This window comes from Neltuma alba, unplaced genomic scaffold (genome assembly GCF_004799145.2).
Source record: "Neltuma alba isolate B1F8T4 unplaced genomic scaffold, ASM479914v2 tig00010174_pilon, whole genome shotgun sequence".
NCBI classification, from domain to species: domain Eukaryota; kingdom Viridiplantae; phylum Streptophyta; class Magnoliopsida; order Fabales; family Fabaceae; genus Neltuma; species Neltuma alba.
In genome coordinates, this window is record NW_021635117.1 from 558,307 (window position 1) to 582,881 (window position 24,575).

At 33.3% G+C, this 24,575-nt stretch overlaps 2 protein-coding genes across 2 annotated transcripts; both read left to right on the top strand.

The window, feature by feature from the left end:
- Positions 1 to 1,044: 1,044 nt before the first annotated feature.
- Positions 1,045 to 5,236, top strand: LOC114754661 (monooxygenase 3-like). The gene is made up of 6 exons (XM_028943450.1): positions 1,045 to 1,142; positions 2,310 to 2,456; positions 2,816 to 2,887; positions 3,537 to 3,702; positions 3,797 to 4,025; positions 4,680 to 5,236. The coding sequence occupies exons 1-6, from the start codon at positions 1,066 to 1,068 to the stop codon at positions 5,234 to 5,236; spliced, it is 1,248 nt and encodes a 415-aa protein (XP_028799283.1). The 5' UTR covers positions 1,045 to 1,065.
- Positions 5,237 to 9,799: 4,563 nt separating this feature from the next.
- LOC114754659 (DDB1- and CUL4-associated factor 4) lies at positions 9,800 to 23,521 on the top strand. Its single transcript, XM_028943448.1, has 13 exons — positions 9,800 to 9,848; positions 9,958 to 10,085; positions 11,432 to 11,575; positions 11,782 to 11,912; positions 14,227 to 14,448; positions 14,655 to 14,818; positions 15,749 to 15,849; positions 19,340 to 19,495; positions 20,421 to 20,476; positions 20,595 to 20,652; positions 22,370 to 22,490; positions 22,562 to 22,684; positions 23,221 to 23,521. Exons 1-13 carry the CDS (start codon positions 9,833 to 9,835, stop codon positions 23,322 to 23,324), a joined length of 1,524 nt encoding a protein of 507 aa, XP_028799281.1. The 5' UTR covers positions 9,800 to 9,832; the 3' UTR covers positions 23,325 to 23,521.
- Positions 23,522 to 24,575: the final 1,054 nt, after the last annotated feature.

The window sequence follows — 24,575 nt, forward strand, 5'->3', positions numbered from 1 at the left end:
TTCGTTCGAGGTTCTTGAAGACTTTGGCGGCAATCTGACATGGGTGGCTAGCTCCTAGAAAGACGGAGAAGCGAGAGTTCTTCTTGTATAGCCCTTTGGTGATGATGATAAACAGCGTGAAAGCATAAACAAATAGCTTCTCTGCTTCATTATGTCTTTTTTGAAATAATAATAAAACTGAAGAGCGAGAAAAGAGTATTTGATTTGCATTAATGTTCATTGAAGGTGAATTCTTAGTATTGCTAGTTAGGTACTGGAAGATCCCTCTGTGGAAGAAATTGAAACCATGGGAGCTGCTGATGGTACAATTAAGAGTGGTGTAGGTGTGGCCTTGATGGGTGGCATGAGAGTCGAGCTGATCTTAAGAAGAGTTTCGCGGATAAGGATGACCGTGAAAGACGTAATGGGTTGTAATGTAAAGTTCTGTAAAATGAAGGGAAGAACTCAAATACCCAATGTGCAAAAGACGTCAATGATAAAGGGGAAGCTTTTGATTAAATTATTGTTTTTAACTTTTTATGCCTTTGTTTTTGTAGCTGACTGTCTAGTCAAATTTATATGGGTACCTGTCTGCCATGCAAGTCAGTGTGCTGAACAGTTTTTTAACAGTGTTAACCATTTTTAAACAGTTTTAGACGGTAGGGACTGAGAGAGCTGACTGTGTAAACCTAAAGGACTTGATTTAAAAAAAAAAAATGCAGGGACCTGATTCAAAGTTCAAGCAAACTATACGGACTATGAAGTTACTTTTCCCTTTATTTTTTAAAGAAGCTAAGTATCAGTTATAAGACTGTATTTATTTCAAATTATATATCTATTTAAATAAAAAAAATTTAAGATAAGAAGAAAAAAGTAAATTAATGAAGCCCAACACTCTAGAAGTTGGACACGGAAACGGCAAACATATTGACTTCTCAGCACAAGAGACGGAATTTTTCATTATTGCCCTTCACATCGTGCGCGCGTTCTTCCAACTCTTACATCATCTGGTGCTTTCTCAAGCCCTCTATATATAAGGCCAAAGCAGGAAAGATTCCCATCTCCTACGCCCTGAGAGTTGATAAGATGGAAGCAAGAGTTGAAGATATTGTGATTGTGGGAGCTGGGATCGCTGGCCTTGCAACCTCCTTGGGACTTCACAGGTACTCCCTTCTGCTAATTCTATTCCAATTTCACTGTTGTGTGTTTTCGCCCTGTGAAAAACTGCTGAGTTTTCTTTTCTTTTCTTTCTTTCTTTGTTTTTTTTTTAATATCTTTTTTGAGTAAACTATTAGGTGGATTTTGTTTCTATCTTTTGAAAGTGAATATATATATATAGATGTATGTATGTATATGTAAATCTTCAGTTCTGTTGAAGTACATAAATCATAGCAGATTTGTTTTTTTGAGGTAAATAAATAAAAAATTAAAAAATTTCTTTTAATTTTTTTAAACTTCACATACCTCTTTCAATCTTAACGAGTTGGAACAAAAATTATAATTAAAAAAGTAAATAATTGTGTAATTTGAAGTTTAGATTAAAGCATATATTTAATCATTTAACTTTATATAGAATTTTTATTTAGTCTCTTAATTTTAAAAATTATATTTTTAGTCCTTTAACTATAAAATCATTAGGCTTAAATGAGGATTTTTTTTATAATAATAATGGTTTTTTTGAAAATTAAACTCAATATGTTAGTATTTGAGAATGTTTTATTAACATTTAAGATATCAATGTCATTATTTTTTGTTAATAATCTTAAAATTAAATGACTAAAAATAGATTTTTTTTAAAGTTAAAAGACCAAATTAAAATCTGGTATAAAGTCAAAGGATATAAGTTCATTATAAAAAAGGAAGTAATTTATACAAATCTCGAAATAAGATGTTTATACTAATTTTAAAAAATTTGTTATTTTGTTGGCAAAAAAAAATCTGTGATTTTGATGAAATTGATGAAATGTTTACATAATTTAATTTGGGTTAAAGGTCATTTTTACACTCTCATAAGTTTTATTTTTAACTCAATGCCACTTCAGAGTCTTAATGAAAAGAAAGAAGCAATATCACTTTTTTAAAAAATAAGTTAATATTAATTATTAAAAAACTAACCTTGATGGTTATCATTCTTTATAGAAAGGGTAACATTACTTTTTTAAAAAATATTTTCAGGGTAACATTGAGTAAAAACATTTTCTAGATACTCACATTTCTTTTACAAATATTTTCTGAATAAAAATGACTCTCAACGCATTTAATTGTTTTTTTTTTTTTTGCAAAAATTTCGATCAAGTAAGCAAAGTGTTTTTATTCATATAAACTTGCAGGTTAGGCATCCGAAGTTTGGTTTTAGAATCTTCAGATAATTTGAGGGTCACAGGATTTGCCATCACAATGTGGACAAATGCTTGGAAAGCTTTAGATGCTCTTGGCATCGGCCACATCCTTCGTCAACAACACTTACAGATTCACGGGTAATCTTTATATATATAAAGATATTTTATAAACCCATGTATAAATCCATGACAGTCACTTCAAAAAATTAAATTAATAATAATTAGGTTCTTGACAAAATTTTCTAAAAAATGACTTAATAAATAGTGACTTAGACAATTGCTAATTTAGGTGTCTCAATTGTAAACGCAACATTTAAATTTAGAAAACTGTAAGGACATAATAAAGGGGAAATGAACTATGAGGATTAATGAATTAGTTTTTTAAAACTTTTTTGCATTGTTAATTTCGATGAGACAAGTAAAGAGATAAGAACGAGATATACATATTGGGTAATGATTAAGAGCTTGAAACTAAACATGTTGGGATTGGAGTGCAGAAATGTCACTACTTCTTTCATCACGGGACAACAGACATCAACAACCGCTCTCGCCAATGCCTCCGGAAAACAGTAAGCAAAATATGTAAATGATGATTCTGTTCACTTTATAATAATCATTATCGGTTATCGGCATATATATATATAGAGAGAGAGAGAGGGAATATAGCTGTAAATTTACTTTTGTTGTTTAGGGGAAAAAAGGTTAAGGTGCAAATTTACCTCCAAAGTTGTCATTGAGAAGTATTTACCTCTTGGAAGGTCTTTTTTTTTTTTTTTTAATTCAATATTGTCTTGTAAATTTAAAGTCGTATAAATTTTCTCTCTTATTATTAAAAATATTAACAGTCAACATTAGTTTTTTTAACAATAGGAAAATAATTGTTCTAATTTTAAATTTTCGGGATAACATTGAATCCAAACAAAACTTTCTAATACCAGTGTTTCTGAATAAAAACTTTCAGGGCAAATTTGTATATTAACCCTTCGAGGTGCTTTTGTGGAAATTCAATCCTTTTTTCTACCCTGGACACAAGGAGCTATTATGAATTCTGTCAGTTAGCATCTTCACCACTTGTGCATATGCAAACAGTCACATAAACACACAATTTTACAAGATGGTTCATATATATATATATATATATTTCAAAATGCATTACCTGAAATTTATCACTGATCACGATACAAATTAGATGGTTGAAAGGATTTTTACATATTGCAGCGGAGCCCATGAAGTTCGTTGTATCAGACGGCAGTTACTGTTGGAAGCGCTTGCCAACGAACTTCCAAGTGGCACCATCAGGTACTCTTCAAAGGTGGTAGCTATTGAGGAATCTGGCTTCACTAAACTTGTTCATCTTGCTGATGGAACCGTCATCAAAACTAAGGTAACACTCTGTTCATTAACAACATCTAAGATCAACCAAGGCCTTCAATGAAATCTCAACAATAGTATCATTTTTGTTCATGATGGGAAAGCAGGTATTAATTGGGTGTGATGGAGTGAACTCGATCGTAGCAAAGTGGCTTGGATTGAACAAGGTTGCCTTCTCAGGAAGATATGGAATTAGGGGTTGCATTACATTAAAGAGCAGCCACAAGCTTGAACCTATGTTCATGCAGTTCTTCGGCAAAGGTTTTAGAACTGGTGTTGTTCCCTGTGATGACAAGACAGTTTATTGGTTCTTTACTTGGACTCCTAATGAACAAGGTAAATCTTCTCAAACTCATAGAACAATAGATCATTATAATTCCTTTAACAATTGATAGAGTTGTATTTCATTTTAGTATACAAGATTCCATAGAATAAAATAATATTACTACTAGTCATTAATATAAGACTTAACTAACTAATTTGAAGAAATTAAGAAAAAGAAATAAATCAATTTAAAAGTGTTCATAGTTACTGTTTTTCTCCAAATTAACTAACTTAACTGATAAATTGATATAGAATCTAATGATAAGTATAAATATTTCAGAGAGATAATGTAATATATGTTATAATTAAGTAAATTATTTAGTTTCCTTAATCTTTTTTTGATAATATAGTAAATTAGATTTTACAAAGAATCAGAGATAGTATACGTGTTAACATTCAATAGTACCATAGCAAAATCAGAAGGAAGATATGCCAAATGCCACTTGACATTTCTATTTCTCAATTCTGCATGACTATAAGGAGGCCTAGAGCTTTGCATTGGCTAGCTAATGCAGTAATCACTTGTGAAACGCTCTATTATTGAGATTATCTTCTAAATTGTATATTCTCTGTAACACTTCATTCAATATGCCTAACACCTATATAGTTTATGTTAACAAATGCAAGTGCAATACATATGCTCATTTTACTTGACTTCCCTTGCAGAAAAGAAGCTAGAAGAGGATCCGGCTAAAATGAAGCAATTTGTGTTAGAGAAGCTAGAGAATATGCCAAGTGATTGTAGAGCCTTCATAGAAAATACTGATTTGGATAATATCTTATCATCTCCATTGAGATATAGAAATCCTTTGGAGCTAGTGTTTGGAAATATCAATAAGAGCAACGTGTGTGTTGCTGGAGATGCGTTCCACCCTATGACCCCTGATCTTGGCCAGGGTGGGTGCTGTGCTTTAGAAGATGGGGTTGTTTTAGCTCGGTGTCTTGGCGAGGTCTTCTTCACAAAATCAAGTGGAGAAAGTAGAAACAGGAATGGAGAAGAAGAGGAACAGTATAAGAGGATTGAGGCTGGCTTGAAGAAATATGCTAAAGAGAGACGATGGAGAAGTGCAAATATAATCTCTGCTGCTTATGTGGCAGGCATTATTCAGCAGGGCGAATCCAAATTGGTCTCCTTTTTCAGAGATAAGTTTTTGGCTGCACTTCTAGCTGATATTCGATTAAAGATAATTGATTTTGATTGTGGAAAGTTGAGCAACTCTTAGAGCTCTATGTGTTGTTAATGGAGACACAATGTACTACTACTATGAGTTCGCCTTCTTTATGTATACAAGACAAGACAAAATATCGAACTTATAGTATTACTGGCACATAGCGTTCATTTTCACCAACTAACATATCTCCAATTTTAAAGGCTCTAAGTGGACCAAAAAAAAAAACCTCTATAGGAGAACTGAATTATTAATGGATCCAGCAATAATAGTGTAAAATGGTCATCCGTAAGCTTACTTGCACAGTGGTTTGCAAAGTTTATTAATGCATGCTTCTTGAGGAGATCATCATATGGTTAGTTATATAAATATAAATATATATATATATATATGAATATTTGTGTGATGTCTGTTTTCCTTCTCTTTTAGGCGTTGGTAAAGCATTTCATACTATCCTTTAATCTTGAATGTTGTACTACTATTTAATACTACATCATGTCCTTAGTATAAAAGCTAGTTGACTCATTTGAGTAGATTAAGAAAATTAGTTAAGATAGTTATTATAATAAATAGGTATTGTCTTCATTAAAATATCCTTACTAGTAGCTAATGAAACATTTACATGTACTCCTCCGGTCCTTAATATAGGACCCAATTCATGAGTTGGTTTTGGTCCTAAATATAAGACTCATTTATCATATTTATCATTTTTCTCTAAATTACTCCTATAGATACTCCCTCAACTATAATCAAGTAGAAGAGGGAGAGGGGTATTAAGAAAGATGATTATGGTGTTTTAGGAAAAACGTTCATTTTTTTTATAATTAACTAACTTACCTAACTTCCTTAATCTAATCAAATTAGTTAAATGGGTCTTATATTAAGGACCGGAGGAGTACAATAGTATAATGACTATTTTAAAAAAATAGATAAATATGAAAGACAAAGTAGATTGAGGTCTTATATGTAAGATCAAATTAAATGTCAGATTATTTCTTATATTAAGGATCGAAGATAGTTTTTTTTTTTTTTTGGTCCCCGGTGATGGCCTAGATCACTGTTATTACAGTAGGATAATGCAGAGCAGAGCAAATGTCTTTATTATACTGAAGACTTAACCAAGCCAGTACTTTCGAACCACTTAAAATATATTAAAGCATATAAGCTATTGACTCATAGTTCCCCCCCCCCTCTTTTGTGAAAATAATTATTGCGTCATTCCAAATATTGCTCTTCTCCTTTACATAATTTTTAAGGTGGGAAAATCTGGTCAAAAAAAAAAAAGTTAAGGTAAAATATCTATCAACTTTTACTAAAAATGTGCTAACATTATATATTTTCTCAAGTGCAAAATTAACGATGCAAATTCAAAATCATAGCAAAAATCAATGCTGTTAACATCCGCGGCCTCTTCTTCCCTTCTTTGTCGACACCAAAGACTTCCCTACCTTCAACACCGAAGACTCCTCTGATCTGCCCTGTTCTTTATGCGTATCCTCTGGGAGGCTGACGATTTTGCAGTTTTCGCAGATTCAGAGGGACTCACGACTTTTTGTTCAGTCTCAGTTTCTTCCTGTAGGATCACAACCATTTTGCAACCTAGGGATTTATATTCTGACGCTGAGAAGGAAATAGAAAGTGAATTTTCAAAGCAACTATAAATTTGCATGTAACCCTCCTTCTTACAAATTTATAGCTTTATATGACATGATGATGTGAATGGTGGGGATGGTGAAGGAACATTCAACTTTTTGAGGTTTCTTGCTTCAAATATGGATCTCATTGAGAGTTTGTTGTTCATGTTGAAAGCTTATTGGAAAGTGGGCTTGATGAATCTGCAAGAGAACTGTTGGATTGCAGAGTTTGCCTTTGATTTTCCATATCTGGATGCTTTGATTCTTTGATGTATTCAATTCGATGGAAGAAGCTGCCCAATGCTGGAAATTTTCTTATATTCTTCTTTAGTTCTTCCATCTCCTGTTCTTCAATTCTTCACTCAGCAAATTTCTTTTCTTTTTTTTTTTCCTTCTTAATTTTATCTTCCTGTTTTAGTTTGATTCAGACTACATCTGACTTTGATGATATGGGATGATTTTTTATTTCACCTGTTGATTGTTGATGTGGGATAATCTCTGTTCGTTGAATTTGCCACTAATCCAAACATGGTAATGTTTGGATGGATGAGTGATGAAGATGATGGGTGATGGATTGTTTCTAAGAAAGTGGAGGACTATGCTGATGTGGACGCCAGCTTGGCCTGAGATAACAGACGTTAGGCTTATGTAACGGAAACATCGTTTTTGCTCAGTTTTTTAACATTCATTGGCAGTTTTGCACTTGAAAAAAATATAAAGTGTTACGTGTACTTTTAGTAAAAATTGATAAGTATTTTTACACCTTAATCCTCATTTTTTTATGTGAGGTGTCAACTTGGATCAAATTGAAATGAAAAATATAAATGTAAGTAATTTATAGAATTCAAACAATTATTTTAAATATAAATGTAAATAATGCCAATATTATTTTAAAGATAGCAAAAAAAAAATCTAATTGAAGATGAAATATATATATATTTTCTCTAAATACCTCTTAGTGTCGTTTTCTCTTTAAATTCTTTTTTGGACAACTTTCAGGACGATTGTTAACATGAGATGCTCCATTTTTTTCCCAACTCTCGTGCTTCACATGCATCTTTCTCATCATTTGCAATGGTTTCGTTGACATTTTTGTTGATTGGAAATGGAAAAAAAACTGTTGCTCAATATTTTATCAAATTCAATGCCTAATTCTACAAAATTTTTTGCCCAAAAAAGTCAACTTAGTAGCCTTACTTGATACTACCTCCGGTCCTAATATAAGACCCGTTGACTTTTAGTTTGGTTCTAATTATAAGACCCCAATCTATTTGTCTCTTATATTATGTATTTTTTTTAAGATAGTCCTTCTAATAATGATAGTTCTAACCAACACTTAATTAGCAAGGATATTTTAGGAATGACAATACTTATTTGTTACAAATAACTAACTTAACTTACTTCCTTAATCTTCTCAAATTAGTCAACTGGGTCTTATAATTAGGACCGGAGGTAGTATCTTATTTGCAATTTGATGTAAATCATTGAAACAATTTGGGACATCTAACTTTAAATCTTCTTTGATTATGTGTCCACTATTATCAAGAAGACAAGTATGTTTGGTCTATTTTTTTAAATGTATCTTGGAGGAATACTAGTCTACTCCATAGGTCAAGCACTTAAAAAGCATGATAACATAGGATGCCAATGAATTGATAATTCTTGCAACTGCATTTAAGTGTTTCGTCTTCTCAATTATATATCAAACAACAACAATTCATATTATTTTAAAATAATTAACTTCATGTTCAAAATAAAACCATTTTAAATTACCATATATAACTTAAAGTGAAGAACATATTTTAGTGATAAGTTATTTTGTGCGAGAAAATATAACTTTATATCATACTCTTAGTATTACAAAAATGACAAGTTGATTAACAACTGTTGTGGCATATATTGATAATGAATATTAACTTGCAACACACTTTTTATTAATTTAAATAGCTATATTAACAACCGCTTTGTCATATATTAACCCGTGAGAATATTGGCAAGGGCAATGCGATTTTTTTACATTTTCACTAAATTAGATCTCTCGTTTTTTTTTTTTTTTGCCATCCACTAAATTACATCCCTTATACTTAGGTACCTTCGGAATTTCTAATTAATTTGCAGCTTTTGCGGGACTTTTTTCCTTCTTTGCTGTATTTGTTGTTCTTAAGAGTTCGGACATTAGCGCAATTTTCCCTAAAAAAAAATTAGGGGTGTTTTGATAAAACCAAATTATAGTTTGAAAAATAGTTTTTGGAGAATAGATTTTTGGGAGAATAGATTTCATAAAGAATAGATTTTATGAAAAAGTAATTTTGACAAAGTGAGAGTATTTGGATAGTTGTTATCAGAAGCACTTTTATATATACAAATTATTAAAAAAAACATAGGTTAATATGATAATTATATAAAAGATAGATTTTATAATATATTTTAATTTAAAGAAATAAAATTGTTAATAATTTATTTTTTTACCAACATAATTAATAATATATAAGATAATATAATTAATAAATGATTAATATGTATATATATTTATAAAATATAAGATTAAATGTGTTTATGAAAAAATAATTGAGAGGTGTTAAAATCATATTATCATTAAGATCTACTCTAACATGTATAATCATACTCTTCAATTTGAACCCAAAATAGAATGCATCACTTTTTCTGAAACCATACTTTTTAAGTCAAAAATCATAATTTGTTAATTTTTCTTCGTATTTGGCACATCTTGGATCCAGATCATGATTTGGGTTCCGAAATAAACGGGACCGCCTGAAAGAAATCCCACGGTTCCGCCCGGCTCTCCTGTGAATTTTGGTTCCCTGGTGACCGGTTGGGCCGCGATCCTTTTCCACTGTGATTCCACCGTCTAACGGTGACGGTGTATGACCGTTGCACTTTCTTTCTGCCGCCTTCACTGATTCTTTCTGTTGCGTTGTGCATATCTCCTTGCCTTTCTTTCTCTTTTTACAATTGCGAGCAATCAGGGCACGGTTCTTCTTGTTGCGACGAAGATATGCCGCCACCTAAAGGTGTTCTTTTGTGTCACTTTCGCACAGTCTCCTGTACTGGGAATACTGATTAATTTTCCTCTTTTTTTTTTATTTTTTTAAATAATGCTTCGTGCTTATTCTGTAACAGAGCTTCCAGGGTTTTACTACGACGCAGAGAAGAACAGGTATTTCCCCATTAAAGGCCCCATTCCCGGCTCTTCCCGCTCTTCTTCTGCGAAGCTTGGTCCTAAGAAACCAATCCCAAGGTCCACTCAGGTATTTATATCATTATATGCGCCTTATCGAACATTTGATATGGATTCTCTTTCTATGCGTGGCATGTTAACGATTTGTAAACTTGTTTATTCTGGTAATCATTATTACAAGCGATATTTAAAGGACAGAAATGGGTTTTTTTTTTTTTTTTTAAGTTTTTAGGAATTTAAATAAGAGGGAGTGTATCTTAATAAAATAAAAATTGTTCTCTAATAACTTTTTCTTAAAGCCATTTAAGTTGGGTGGATAAGGATTTGGATGAAGGATTCTGATAGGAACTTTGCTGCACATGCAATGTAACGCAGACAGTTCAAAATAACACTGGTATTGACGTCACAATGGGAGTTCTGCTTCACAAAAGTACAGTGCTGTAAACTCATCCAAATACTATATAGGTCACCACACCCAAGCTTGGCCCGGATTACAGCAACAAAAGGCCAACACAACACATACCAACGGCACTAGATGTACAAACTGAATGTACAAAAATGATATAAAATGGCAGTGAGAACCTTGATTCCGTATTAAACAAGATAAATAAATGTTCTAAAACTCACACATGTGCCTCATGGGTTAAAACCAGCAAAAAAGAAAAAACTACAGTACAATACTCACGTTGATTACAACAAAGAAATGAAGCAACGGAAGCTGGTTTTGGAGAGGCTAGTATCCTCCCCTTGCCCTTCCATTCGCTACTTCTGGCTATTTGGTGTATAAACACTTGTATGATTTGTTTTCCATTTGTGTCAGCCCTGTGTTTCCTCTTTCTACTTTTTTACTGTCTGCAATAACTTTTTATGGCAGTAGCAGAATGAGTAATGGCCATCATATTTTAACTTCTTTCTTTCATAATTATAAACCTTTACTTATCTCATCAAATTACTCATTTCAATTAAGTTGGAATGACTGGGATGAACTATAATTTTATGTAATAAGTTGGAAGCTAAAATGAATGGGATGTAAATGTATCTTGTATAAGGTTTGGATTCTGAGCTGTATAAATGTGCCATGGCAGACGCTTAACAAGGATTCACTTATTATTCTTGTGTACTTTATCTGTGCTTTCTATGTAGCCCTTCAATAAAGTTGTGGTCATTGATGAAAAATAAATTAGAGAAAATGCTACACAAGGAATTAGGGGGTAAAATTAAGGGGTGGGTTTTGAATAATATCTGTTTAATAAAATACTTAGAGCTTCGTGATTAATTGATAATATAATGCTTGTTCTCCTATTTTTAGTATTATTGATCTTTGTTTTAATTGCATATTGTTTATCCTTGATTTTATTATGATTTTTGTGCATATTTTAAATGTAAATAGTGGTTGCTGAATCACGTTAATCACAGGAAAGGAGCCCTTGTAGGAAGCCTTTGAAGAAAACATCGAAACTGCTTCTTGCCAGGGAGTTAAGTGGCAATATCATTATGTCCTACAGATGGAAATGCAATTTCAGGGAGGAATTGCAAAAAACACAAGCATCACAACCTGTGGTATATTTCCTAAATACAGATCTTCGAATCCAAAATTTCAAATGTTGAAATCATACAGCACCAAAACTTATAAATTCTACTTTGCATGTACTTAGCAAGTAATAACTTCTGGCAAGCATTAATGATGATTAAAAGTGAAGGCACAGAATTTGCATTGTTAATGCATCATATTGCCAAAAGTTAGATCATTGTATTATCTCTTGCAGGTTTGGAAATACCAGCGAACAGATAGGATAGATATTAGTGCTCTGGAGCAGATAAACATTGATGTAGAGACTTTTGAGGGTGTGGTCAAAACTGACGTTTTGTTGTCAGGCAACTTGAATGGCTCACTACGGTAACTTCTGGTTTTGTTTCTCTTTTGCCGTGTTCTATCTGTTTTTCTTTTTACTTTTTTGAGGGTCCTTGGATGGAATACTCTATTATTAAACTTTTTACTAGGAGCTAAAACATGTCTCGGATGTTTTTATTTTGAGATAATATTCGTATTGAAAGAATATATGGACTTTGGTGTTTTGTGATTCTGAAATGATATCATGTTTCAGTTAAAGGCTGGCATCTGTCTGATGAATACTGCACAATAATGGACCTTTTTGTTCTCCTTTTAATCAGAAGAAGCCATATAGTGGATCCAGTACCATAGATAACTGGATGACAAACAGTAGCTAGCTTAGTTTTGGCTTCCATTTTAGGCTTCTTTTAAGAAATTGCACTTTTGTGAAAGCCCAATGTTGTAGCTCAAATGGGCAGCATGGAAAGTAATTAGATATAATTTGAAATGTCTATGGTGGAGGTTAGAAAGTTTTGTTGGCAAATTGTATAGATCATTATGAAATGTGGAACATTTGGAAGTTAAAAGTTATGTTTTTTTTTTTTTTTTCTTTTTTCAAATTCCAATGGTATGAGATACAAGGCCTATATATACATCAAGGGGAAATAAAATGTAATAAAGCCTAATAAATCATAATTAATACTAATAATGGCTATGCAATAATAACTGATATTTACATTTAACGCACAACATCCCCACATGAAATCTAAGGACTAAGGAAAACTTGTTTATTTAAAAAATTTGAGAAGCATTTTAAACCCTACCCTAGGTAGTAAATTTTCAGTTCAGTGTTTTGAATTTCTCTTATGTCATACATGTAATTTATTTATTTATTATTACTTGTAAAATTTTGTGAAGTTTATTATTGCTTTTGAACTTTGATCGTGTGATCATTCTTTAATTTACTTTTTTTTTTTTTAACTTGGTGATTAAATTGAAATTCTTCACTTTAATAGTCATTTTTTATTTCATTTTAAGCATAGGTATGCAAAACACACGCACGCGCATCTTTGTTTATTTTAAATAAATGATAAATAATTGTTTTTGTTGGGTACCTGTTGGCTCTATCTTTGATGATGTTAAAGTTAGAATATAGTGTGTTTTTTGATTCTGTGATTCAATTATTTATTTCGTTGTTATGCCGTGTGTGTTAGTGTAGCGTGCATTGTGGCCTATTGGTCTAAACGGAAATACTGAAGTTAATATACAAGAGGATAGATAAGTTAAGGAGTAGAATAAGGGAGTAATGATGAAGAGGAGGGGGCAATTAAAAAGTTGAAATTGGGGATATAAAGAGACTAGCTGAGAGCATGGAGTGGTGAGAAGAACCTTGGTCAGGATTTGGTTTGGGTGGAGAGAGCCATCCTCTTGAACGTTGGCAAACTTGTCAAGTTCTTGAGTATTTAGTTCTGACTTGCTGTGTTTGTAGTATGTTCGCTTGTGTAGTTGATGCTCTACTTTCTTGTTCCTCTTATGCGTTGTTGTTTTGAATCTGTAATTCATTTCTTCACTGGTCAGTGTCATTTGTGGTACATGTGCAACTCCGTATTTTATAGCAAATGTTTAATAGGAGCCTTTGCTTCATTTTGTAGTTCGTTGCTGTATGTTTGTGTTCTTTGGGTGTGATACTTGCTGGGAGGCATTCTATGAGCTGGGACATTGTAATATCTGTTCGGTGAAACAGTAGAAGTTTTATCATTTTGTTTGATCTTTCTTTTGAGTCTAATTAGAGAACTTCTTTGGTTCCTAATATATTCTTAGGTCTTCTTGCTCATTATATGGCAATTTTTTTCTTCGGCATATAACATCAATTTGTACATTGTAAAATAGTTGATTAGAGAATTAGAGAACACCAGCTACATTATTGATACCAGAAAAGAAGGAAAAAATGGCTTCCTTTTATTGCATATAGAACAGCAAGACTTCCTTATTCTTGTTTTGTTTTGTTTTTCTTCTTTTTTCCCCTTTTGGATGAACCATGAGACTTGTTAAATAGCAGATGAGTTGACCACTTTAGTAACAGTGCTGTCAACAGATAGTATGTTATCATTTTAATCGAGAGCATCTGTTTACATTATGAAAGTTCAATTTTGTTTCATTTTTCCTGCAACATTTGCCCTTGTAAACGAAGTGATAATCCTTGCCTTTTTACCTGGGTATATAAGAGGTGCTTCTGATTTTCCTGCATATTTCTTGGATAAAACTTGTTATGTACGTGCTTTTGAGCCTCAAAGATATTTTGATCCTTAAATATTGCTTATTAATTGTTGATACTATATAGTATTTACTAGTTATTGCCAATTAAGTTTAATGATTGCAGTTTTTTTGAGGTTCGCAAAGAGCAAGCTATTGATATAACCTGGATGCCAGATCGTGTGAAGAATTATGCTAAAGGAAAAACATACAAGCATGACGAAGTGCCTGCACCAGTTGTTGCAAATTATGGAGGTTTAATTGAAAAGCCATCCAGAATATCTTGTATAAGATTGGGTCCAAGGTTCTCTTCTCATGCAGATGAAGGCCCTAATGTTCGTCATGTATTGTATCCTACCTATGGATATATTTATTTTGCCTTTTGTTTTAGTTGTCCGTAGCCACAATATATATTTTTCGCTGCAGTGTGTTTGTATTAATGACTATGCTCATTGTTGACATATTAGTATAATCTACTCCATCCTAGTGTAAGATCCTGTGCTGCATAGTTAACATGTTATTGATAATGTGAAGGTTCTTAGCATGACAATACAGATTTACTCATTTGGGATCTGAGACATCAGGTGGATCAATTCATATTATGGATCTTGCTGAACCATTAATGCCTAATGTTGTGAGCCCAATAAAGCAAGTTGCTTCCTTTAAGTGTACCTTTTGGACAGCAGAATATGATTATACGAGACCTCGTGCTGTAATTGGCAAGTTCTGTTGCTCTCTTTCCCTTTAACATGCTCTTTATCTCACACGTGCAAAAGATGCATGTGCTCATGCCAGTGCAAACGTGTCTCATTTGTTCAGTATTTCCTGGCACAAATAACAATATTTGTGGGCTGCATATGCATAGGTCAATCTTTCACTCTTTTTTTTTTTTTATTTTTTTTATTCCCCTTTAAAAGAAAACTTCAGCATGATTTGTGGATTATTGGAAAATAATGGTTGGTTAAATTTATTGAATAAACTGAATCTCTTATAATTTCAGAAATTTGATCTGAGTTCAGTAAAAGTATTTACAGTTTAAATTTCAGCGTATTAGGTTTACTTGTATATATATGGTTGCAAACAGCAAATAATCTCTCTTGCTCCCTTCGTGTGTGTTTGATTTTGAAAAGATGAAAGTACTCTAGACAAATGTACTTTCACCAAACTGTTGTTTGGACATTTTGAGATATTTTTTACGGATGTATCTGAAAAAGCCAATGTGGAGTGAAAAATACTTTTAACGAAAGCAACTCTAAGTTACATGTATGACATGGACTTTGTAGTTGTACTTTTGGCTTTCCACTTATTTTGAAATTAAAAATAGATAGATATTTGTTCCATGTTTCACAGGAAAAAAATATTTTGCCACTGAACAACGAAACAAGCAGCTCAATATAAGTCATATATCTCAAATCATGCCATTGTTTACCAGCCAAATACTCATTGGCTTTTTACATAATTTATACTTCACATAAATGAAAAATTTGGCTGTAGTTCCTAATGAAGGTCTTAATTGGTAGTGTACCGAGTTGGTGATGACTGATGAATATGATAATTGTGATGTGCCATGTATAACTTTGAATCTACTAAGGATTGATTTTAATTTTTAATCTTTAGAAGATTTCCATTTTGTATTTTATTTTTCATAGGTACCAATATTGGAGCTGCATCCGTGGATTTGGAAACTGGTCAGGCCTCGTGGTTTTTACGTTGCAAAAGCGATGTTTTTGCTGAACAAATTTTTAATTCAGTAAGTTATCTCTAATGTAAATTGCATCATTTATTTTCTATAAAAAATCATGTTTCCTTAATCAAATTCATCACATTTGCAGAAAAACTGACATCTTAGGAAAATCTTACTGAAAACTGGATGCTGAATTGAATTATTTCAATGGATGAATATGATGAAATGGTTTCCGTGTAGAGGGGAAGCATTTGTTTACTATTTATGGTTTCAGCCATTTGCTGCTAGCACTTTCTTAATAAATACACTATAAGTAACATAGTTATTCTGGGTACAGGCCAATGTAAATTTATGAAGGGGGTGGTATATCTTGGTTTGTGCCCCTAGCGATGCATGTAGGTCCAAGTCACATGAGCACAATCATCAATAAAGCATGCAAATCATTGAGTTCCAGCTGTATTAGGAATTATCAAGGAGCCCCAAATTACACGAGCTGAACTGAAAGGAACAGAAGTTATATTACTGATCGGGAAAGAAGAGTTTTAGTGTTTAGCAAACTCACGTCACAATGAAAAGACTCAACAACCAAATCTTTACACATGGAGGAAATCATTATTTTTCATAACATGAAAAGAAGGATGACTATGATGGTGACGATGAAGTCAAATCTGATCTTAATTAGGCTTAAGGTCTTTAGAATGAAAGGAAATAGGTGACAAACGTTGAATTTCACCACGAGATGATAAAATTCATCCTTGGCAGGACCAATTCTTTGTCTTGTGTCACGTTCCTAAACTACACAAACATCACACTGCAATTAAAATCAATGTTAAGCTTGTTGATATAAACCTCAGGAGCACGGAAAACATTCCTCAATATGAGAAAGAGGGCTTAGATAAACAGTACCTTGACCAGCAACAACGTTTGTTGACCAATAGGCTATTGTAATCTGATAGGTAGTTAAGTGGGGATGAGGAATTCTGCCCTAAAAGTTAGCTGTTGAGGTGGGAGAAACAACTCACTTAAATACTCCATTGAGCATCCCATTCTACTCAATGTAGGACTTGGTATCCCATATTGAGTCCCCGTCAATTGGTCCCTAATGGAAAGCCGATGTCTCAGCAGCTGTACTCCACAATACTTCACTTGATATCTTACCAGTTTGAACATTTCATGGGTAGCCCTCTTCGGAGCCGTCAACAATTTGATTCTGATACCCATTGATGGGTACTTTAGTGGGATGGGGAACCTTACTTTAAAAGCTAGCTGTTGAGGTGGGAGAACCAACTCCCTTAAATACTTCTGAGTATCCCATTCTACTCAATGTGAGACTTGGTATCTCATACTACCAATTCCCCATCATAATCTCTCCATTGTAGGGGCATAAGGTATTAGAAACGATTTTTTGTGTGGAATTGCTTATATGGTGGGTGCTCTAGAATAAATGATTTAGGCGTCAAGGAATGACTTCTTCTTTTTTTTTTTTTTTGGGAGGCTGAGAAGGATTGAGTAGAAGTGCCTAGGAATGCCGAAGAGGATGTGCTTTAGCAGCACTGGGATTCTCTTTAGCACTTGTGTACTGATAATGGAAGATTCAATGCTCTGTGGATACTAGTGGGCTACTCAGACATGGGCATACTACATTTAAATGACAAAGACAATGGCTAGTTGGAGGGCTCAATGCCCTCACGTGCATGCATGTGATATTTGGAGCAAAAAGGGGAAAAAGACAAGACAAAGGTGTGTGGTCGCATATGGGTGGCCCAGTTGTTGGTCATTGTAGTTATACTAATTGAATGTGTTCTGGCTGGTATGAGGTCTAGCCAGTTGGTTTGTAGTGGCAATGAAAGCCACATAGAGAGAGAGCAGGAGAAAACACCATGAAGGCAGAAAAAGAAGGGATCGAAGAAAAAGCACCAGACTCTGTTACTGGGACACATGGTCTGAGGGAAAATATTTTTTGATGATTTTCAATTGAGAGTGCACACTAGTATATATACAAAAATGTGAGAGAAATTCTAGGAGCTAGGAAAATAAATGCAAATATTTGCAATAAATGCAGGGATTATAATCCCTTGGTCCGAAGAGAAACACATACCGCAAGGAACATTTACTATGAATAATTCCTAATTACGTACAGTAATTATGTTCTAGGATGGGCTCAATCGCCTCTAGCAGAAAAGAGATAAAGAAGTAAAAAGATATTGCTAATAAAAAGGAAGTAAAAAGATATATGAACAGGCTACTCAAGATGTCAATAATCTTCCAAAACCTTCACCCTCATTAATTGTTTGGACTTCAAGGTTTTGGTGAATATTGGTTGTACCTAAGATTGTGATGGAACCTAAAACCGAAGTAACACTAATAATCTTCTGCCATGGAACACAGAATATAAAAACAGCAAAATAAAAAGGTAGACCGAAAAAACAAAACTCCCCCAGCTATGGAGAGTCAACAGACTTTTCATGCCAGCTAAATCTTTCCTTAACCCTTTTGATCGCTCACTTCGCAAATTCCCAATCAACAGTCCTCTTCCTCCCTCTCTCAAACAACCCCCCCCCCCAAAAAAAAAAAAAAAAAAACACTCACAAACATCACAAACCACATGAGGTAGTAACACTGATGGAAGCCACACTGAAAATGCTATTAAAATGATACTACTCTGGCAAAGTGTGGGTCTAACCATAAAAACTGAAGAAAATGATAGAAAACTCCCACATACTCAATAGTTCCGTAGCTTTTGAGAGGCTAGAGTCTCTCCCTCACAAATACTCACTGTCTGCTTGGCCTTCCCTAAGCTCTTCACCAAACCATGCATACACAGCCTATCTCTCTCTTATCCCCTCTATCAGAGACTGCACACTCTCTGTTCTTAGCCTTGGCCCTTTAGCTATGGTTCCATGAAACTGATATTTCCCTTTTTACCTCTTTGGCTAGCTCCTCATGATTTCTCATAACTGGAGCTTTTTTTCCTCATCCTTCTCATGCATCTTCAACCCTATAGGCTCCCTAGCATAGGGCCATCCGGTTGGAGCTATTCTTATTTATGAGTTATGTGGATTTTTTGATGGAAATGCATGAAAAGCTGTTTGTGTGATTCTTTGGTGTGTTTTTCTTAATCACATTCATGATCTTTAATTTTGCTGTGCCTTTCTTGCCTTTTAATTCCTCTTTTTAGGTGGATGTGTTGTCTTCTTGTGAACTTTGCCCATTTTCAGCATGACTGAGAGGACAAAGGAGAAATGCAGAACACATTTTTGGTGCAATATCTAATAGCACATATTTATTATTGCTTAACAACTAGTTCCTTTTATTACTTCTTTTAAAGTGGAGATGTGTGGACCATTTCCCACCCATTTTCTAATTTCATGTCTATTTCCATCTGTAACATGCTATGTTCTGGAAGTGGCTTTGACTTCTTTGCTTTTATTCTGTTTTTATGCTTTATCCTTTTGCGAAAAGAAATGAGATTTTACGGCTTATGAAATTTTAATTTATTTAGCTGTTTGTCTCCAAAATTTAGTAATGTATTTTTGTGCACACGTTTTTGTTGCAGGGAAATTCAATATTATGTGGACTTAGAAATGGGGCAATTATTGCTATAGATTTTCGTGAGAGAAGAGATAGGTTTTCTAGTAGACATTTCACACAAAGGATACCGTATCCACCTTTGGATAAAAAAGCTGGAAGTTCTAATAAAGAATGGTTTAAGGTATACTTCCTTTTTAATCTTTTTCTCAGGAATATCTGGGAGAAACAGGGTGTTTTGTGAAATGTTAGAATAAAATAATAGCATAATAAAATTATGCACAGAGATTCAGCGTGAGTAAATTATTCTAAATTTTGCATGAAAAGTGATAGGAGAATTGATCAAAAACATCTGATGCATAGGAAAAATTTGGATGTTCTGTGTGGTCAAAGGAAATTGTAATTGCTAAGACATTGGAAGGTTTGGCTTAATTGAGTAAAGATGGCTGTCTATTTGGAGAACGTGGTATCACTGTATGTAAATTTATATAAGTAGAACTTATGCCTAAACAGGGGCCGTATATACTATATGACACAATAAAACAAATTGTTCGAAAATTGAGAAGAAAAATTGCTTGTAATCATTGAGAACCACAGGTTCATGCAATCATGTTTTGTTCATTCACAAGTTAGAATCAAATACTTTAAATTTGAAGTAAAAGGATGTCGTTTGGTCTAGGCTAAACTTGAAAGGCTAAAGGATTAAATAAAGCCATATTTTTATGAACGAGATTTCCTGATCCTGAGCGATCATCACTTGTTCCTTGTGAACTTAGTTTCCGTTGTACACGTCAAAGAATTTCTCTTGCTATTTGTAATGGAAAGTTTAAATCCACTGTATAAAATCTATAAATATCCTGAACAGTTCCTGTAGGTTGAGCGCCTTTTTCAAGGAAATATAGAATAACAGGAATATTTAAATAGGTTTGATTCTTTATCGGATCATAAAAACCCACTCTCCGAAGATCTCTCCCATTGGTCTTTTTGTTTTGTTTTATTTATTTATTTATTTTTTTGCATTGCAACTCTGAAATCTTATGGTTAACCATGTTCAGCCTGAACATTAATGTGCATTGTTGTGGATAAACTTGTCCCTTCTCCTTTTGCAGCTCACTGGAGACATGAATCCTTCTCAAACCACTAGATTGCCTTCGTCTATATCCAGGTTAGTTAGCTTTTGCCATTCCAATTGTCTGTTTTTGAGCTACGTGTATTTTACATGACTTGTAATGTATTCTTTGACTTGCTGGTTTACGTAATTTCTCCTGTGAACTTGAAAATAGTTTGGTGTCACTTCAATTTGATGATCAATACTTCTTGGCAAGCTCGATGGATGGATCAGTAAGTGCCTTTCTCTGAGATTGTTAACCTATGATTGTGCTTCCTTTTAAATCTACCCTTTCTTGGTCGTGGATGGTATTAAATTAATAGTCATCTGTATGAATTCTCCTACTATAAATTTCCTCCCTTCATGGATGTAGTGTTTCCTTGTAAGCTTTCCTTTGTGTTGTTTACTGTGGGAAAAGTTCTTTATCCACATATTTTCTTTGAAGAGTTTGTTTCTTCCGTTATTTTTTTCATTTTATGAGAAATGGGTGATGAGAAATTTAGATATTTTAATTCAAGTTCATTTGTCTTTTAGTGATTTTATGTTTTCATTTTGATATCTAGTAATTTCTTCTAGTTAGGTTTTCTGTTGCTCTGTCATAAGTTATTAATGAATAAATATCATTGTTGTTGTTGTACTTGAGTTATATAAATAGCCTGCTATAAATATCTTAGTTGTTATTCCCGTTGTTAGAACTTCCTGTGGGCAAGCATCAGAGTCCATCAGATTAGACCAATTAACTTCTATCTTGCTGTTATTATCCGAATGGATTGGATAGAATTTCTGTTCCCTGTATCTCAGATTTTATAATTTCAATTTACCATTGGTTTTTTTCTATAATCAAGGAAGTTGGGTTTGACTTGTAGCTACCTCTTCGATGATATATATTAGATCTGTATTGTTTGTTCAAATTAACGAGAAAAAAAATGCTACTCTGGTATTGCTTCTTGTGTTGGGCCTAATGTAACTCATAAATGGGATATAGTTTGGGATGATAAGAGGGATACTATGATGCATGGAGCAGTTCTACTACATTGATGCCAATGACACCACTACCTTCGTCTGCATGTGGCACCCCTGTTCCCTGCCGAATGGGACTAAATTAAGCTCAATGGGTATTTAAGTGGGTTGGTTTTCCTATATCACTAGCTAGTTTTTTGGGTTAGGTTCACCATCCATCCTTTAGTACTTACCAATGTACAACCTGCTGATTCTATACTTGAGATCTGGATTGCGGAAAACAATATGATGTCACCGCATTTATCTTCTTGACAATAGAGACAAGTGGGACATTTCTCCTGGCTACAACGGCTAAAGAGATATGGGACGTATCAAGGAGAACATATTCATCAAAGATGTTTTTATCAAGGGAGAAGCTTTTGGCAAATTGCTAAGTAAAATATTAACCAAGCTAATATAATTTGTGTTGAGGAAAGTTCAAGCTGATCGTCAATGAAACAAAGCAACAGTAATTTTATTTTATTTTTTATTTTTAAAAAAAATAGTGCATTTCAACTGTAGCAAAACTGAGGATTCCTCATAATAGTTAAAACGGACTCAAGCAACATAAAATCCATCTTATTATCACATGGATCTTCAAGATACACTTACAAAATGATAAAAGGGATACTAAACTGGTATTACAGAAGCTGAGTCAAAACTAACGTGAAGTTGCAATAAAAACCCTGTAGCAAAGAGAGACCTCATGCTGTTGTTGTTTGCTTGAGGAATTTGTTCTTTTTATATTAATTCGTGGTTTTGGATTGAGTGACTGATGAAGGATGGAATAATGTGCATAATCAACTCCATAATTTCCAGTCCCCATAAAATTTTTCTTTTTCACACGAATTGAAATGACTGGGGGAGGACATCATCAAAATCGTGTTTGGATGGTTATTCCAGGGAGATTTGATTACTGAATTTTACATGATCTATTTGTATTTAATTTAGGTGCGTCTCTATGATCATCGCCTACTTCAGAGGGGTGCGATTCAATCTTATGAAGGGCATGTAAATTCCCATACTCGCATACAGCTTGGGGTTGATCCTCAAGAGAGATTTGTTATGTCAGGTGAATTTGAACTTATACGCTGTTATGTTAGCATTCTTGAAATTACAAAATTCTTATTTAGTTAATCTTAGGTGGAGAGGACTATTATTTGCGGCTATGGAGCATCAAGTCTGGTGAATTGCTATTTGAGGACAAGTTCTCTGATACGGTTCTTTCAATAGTCTGCTTCCGAAAATACAAGTATACAGACAACGGTGAGCACTCTTGCCTTTTTCTTAAAAGTTCGATGCACTTTTGATCCTTTTGGTATTAGAGTTTCAATCTGATTGATCTGGTTTCAACGGAAATTTTGCCCTCCTATTTTTTTTGAGGTTCCGAATTTTCCCCATTATGACATTTTTTTTAATAATTTAACACCTCGTTTGACAATGATTGTCATGGTTGACTTGGACCCAAGCCCTCGATTTCCTCATATGAGAAGATTCCAATTGGGTGAATTATTCTATGTAGTCCTTTCAAGTTTGGATTATTCAGATTTTCGGTTTTATGTGTTTTTCTGTTTTTGCTTTGCGTAAAACTAAAAAAATTGTCGAAATGAAATCTATAAACTGGCAATTCAAGCTTCCTAAGTTTGAATATAACAGCATAAATTTAATAATTTTGGTGGCCATTAAGTTACGAGTGGATAATGTGATGGGCACAAAATTGGATTATTCTATAGATGTGAGGCGCTTTTGCTTGTGTGGCTTCTCTGTTGCTATTTTATAAGCTCCGTGGTTGGACTGTGCAGTGTTTAAACCAGAGGTGGTAAACAAATACATGAACGACTATCCTCTCGGTGCATGGCTTGCTTCGCTAGGAGGATTGTATTATGTGAACTGGTTTTCATTATGAACTATACTGCAGGAGAGTGTGTCAGTGTATGTATCCAGCACAGAAGCACTATATTTTAAATTTAGATAATTTTTGGTGTTTAGATGCTCTCTTAAGGAGGTGCAAGACCAATTTAGGATGCTTTAATACCCATGTAAAATTTGTGGACCTTAATTCTCATGTAAATATATATTATACTCCTCTAATCCTTGATGTAAGACATGTTTACCTAATTTAATTAGATTGAGAAAATTAGATAAGTTAGTTAATTATAAAAAATATAATTTTTTTCCTTAATATCTCCTCTCATTTCTTATTTGATTATAGTTGAAAAAGTATCTATAGAAATAATTTAGAAAAATTTGATCAATGTAAAAAATAAGACTTACATTTAGGATCAGAATGGACTCAACAATTTAAAGACTGAAGGAGTAGCCATTATTAACTGTAAACTTTTATTATATCACAGATTTCTATGGTTGGTTAGAAATTTGATTTCTTACTGCTTTGTTATGTTCCAAATTGTCCAGTAATTCAATTCAATATAGATGGTTTGATGCGTCAGGAGTCCTGTTTGTCATCCCAAATATGGAGAGACCTTGTTAAATTGACTAGAATTGTCATATTTTTGCACGGAAAAAGATATGGTAGAAGTAGCAGCGGATTTGGAACCACAAAAAGTTAGGAAAATTATCTGCATGCGTGGAAAATTAAAATATTTGCACGGATTTTTAGAAGGGAACTTTGATAGTCAAACCATTTCTTTTTTTTGTTTTTACCAGCAAAGTAGTCAAACCATTTCGTACGTTGAAAATGACAAATACTCCTTAGCTCTAAATATAAAAACTACTTGACTAATTTGAGTAAATTAAAAAAATAAGTTAAATTTATTATTTGTAATAAATAGGTATTGTTTTCTTAAAATATACTTACTAATCAAATTTATTGGTTAAAATACCATTATTAGAAGGATTATTTAAAAAAAAAAGTAAATATAAGAGATAAAATAGATTGGATTTTATATTTAGGATCAAAATAAAAATTTTATATTAAGGACAGGAGGTAAGTAAAAGAATCGCAGAGGGGTTTAGATCGGAGGCATTTGCTGGCACTTGATTTTTTTTTATTTTTTTATTGACCATAAACGCTTGGTAACGGCAGCGCCAATGCAGGAGCAGGGTGGCGTTAGCTTTTGGTCCCATCACGTTACGGGGTTTAAAGGGGATGAGTAAAATAGAGGAAAAGAAAAATTTTAACAAGTTTAATTTCATT

Bases quoted from the DNA above. Each gene is read 5' to 3' on its own strand.
- LOC114754661 (XM_028943450.1), top strand. From the start codon at position 1,066: ATGGAAGCAAGAGTTGAAGATATTGTGATTGTGGGAGCTGGGATCGCT. The intron at 1,143-2,309 runs GTACTCCCTTCT...ATAAACTTGCAG, and splicing joins ACCTCCTTGGGACTTCACAG to GTTAGGCATCCGAAGTTTGG. The intron at 2,457-2,815 runs GTAATCTTTATA...ATTGGAGTGCAG, and splicing joins CAACACTTACAGATTCACGG to AAATGTCACTACTTCTTTCA.
- LOC114754659 (XM_028943448.1), top strand. The intron at 11,576-11,781 runs GTATATTTCCTA...TATCTCTTGCAG, and splicing joins CACAAGCATCACAACCTGTG to GTTTGGAAATACCAGCGAAC. The intron at 20,653-22,369 runs GTAAGTGCCTTT...TATTTAATTTAG, and splicing joins CAAGCTCGATGGATGGATCA to GTGCGTCTCTATGATCATCG.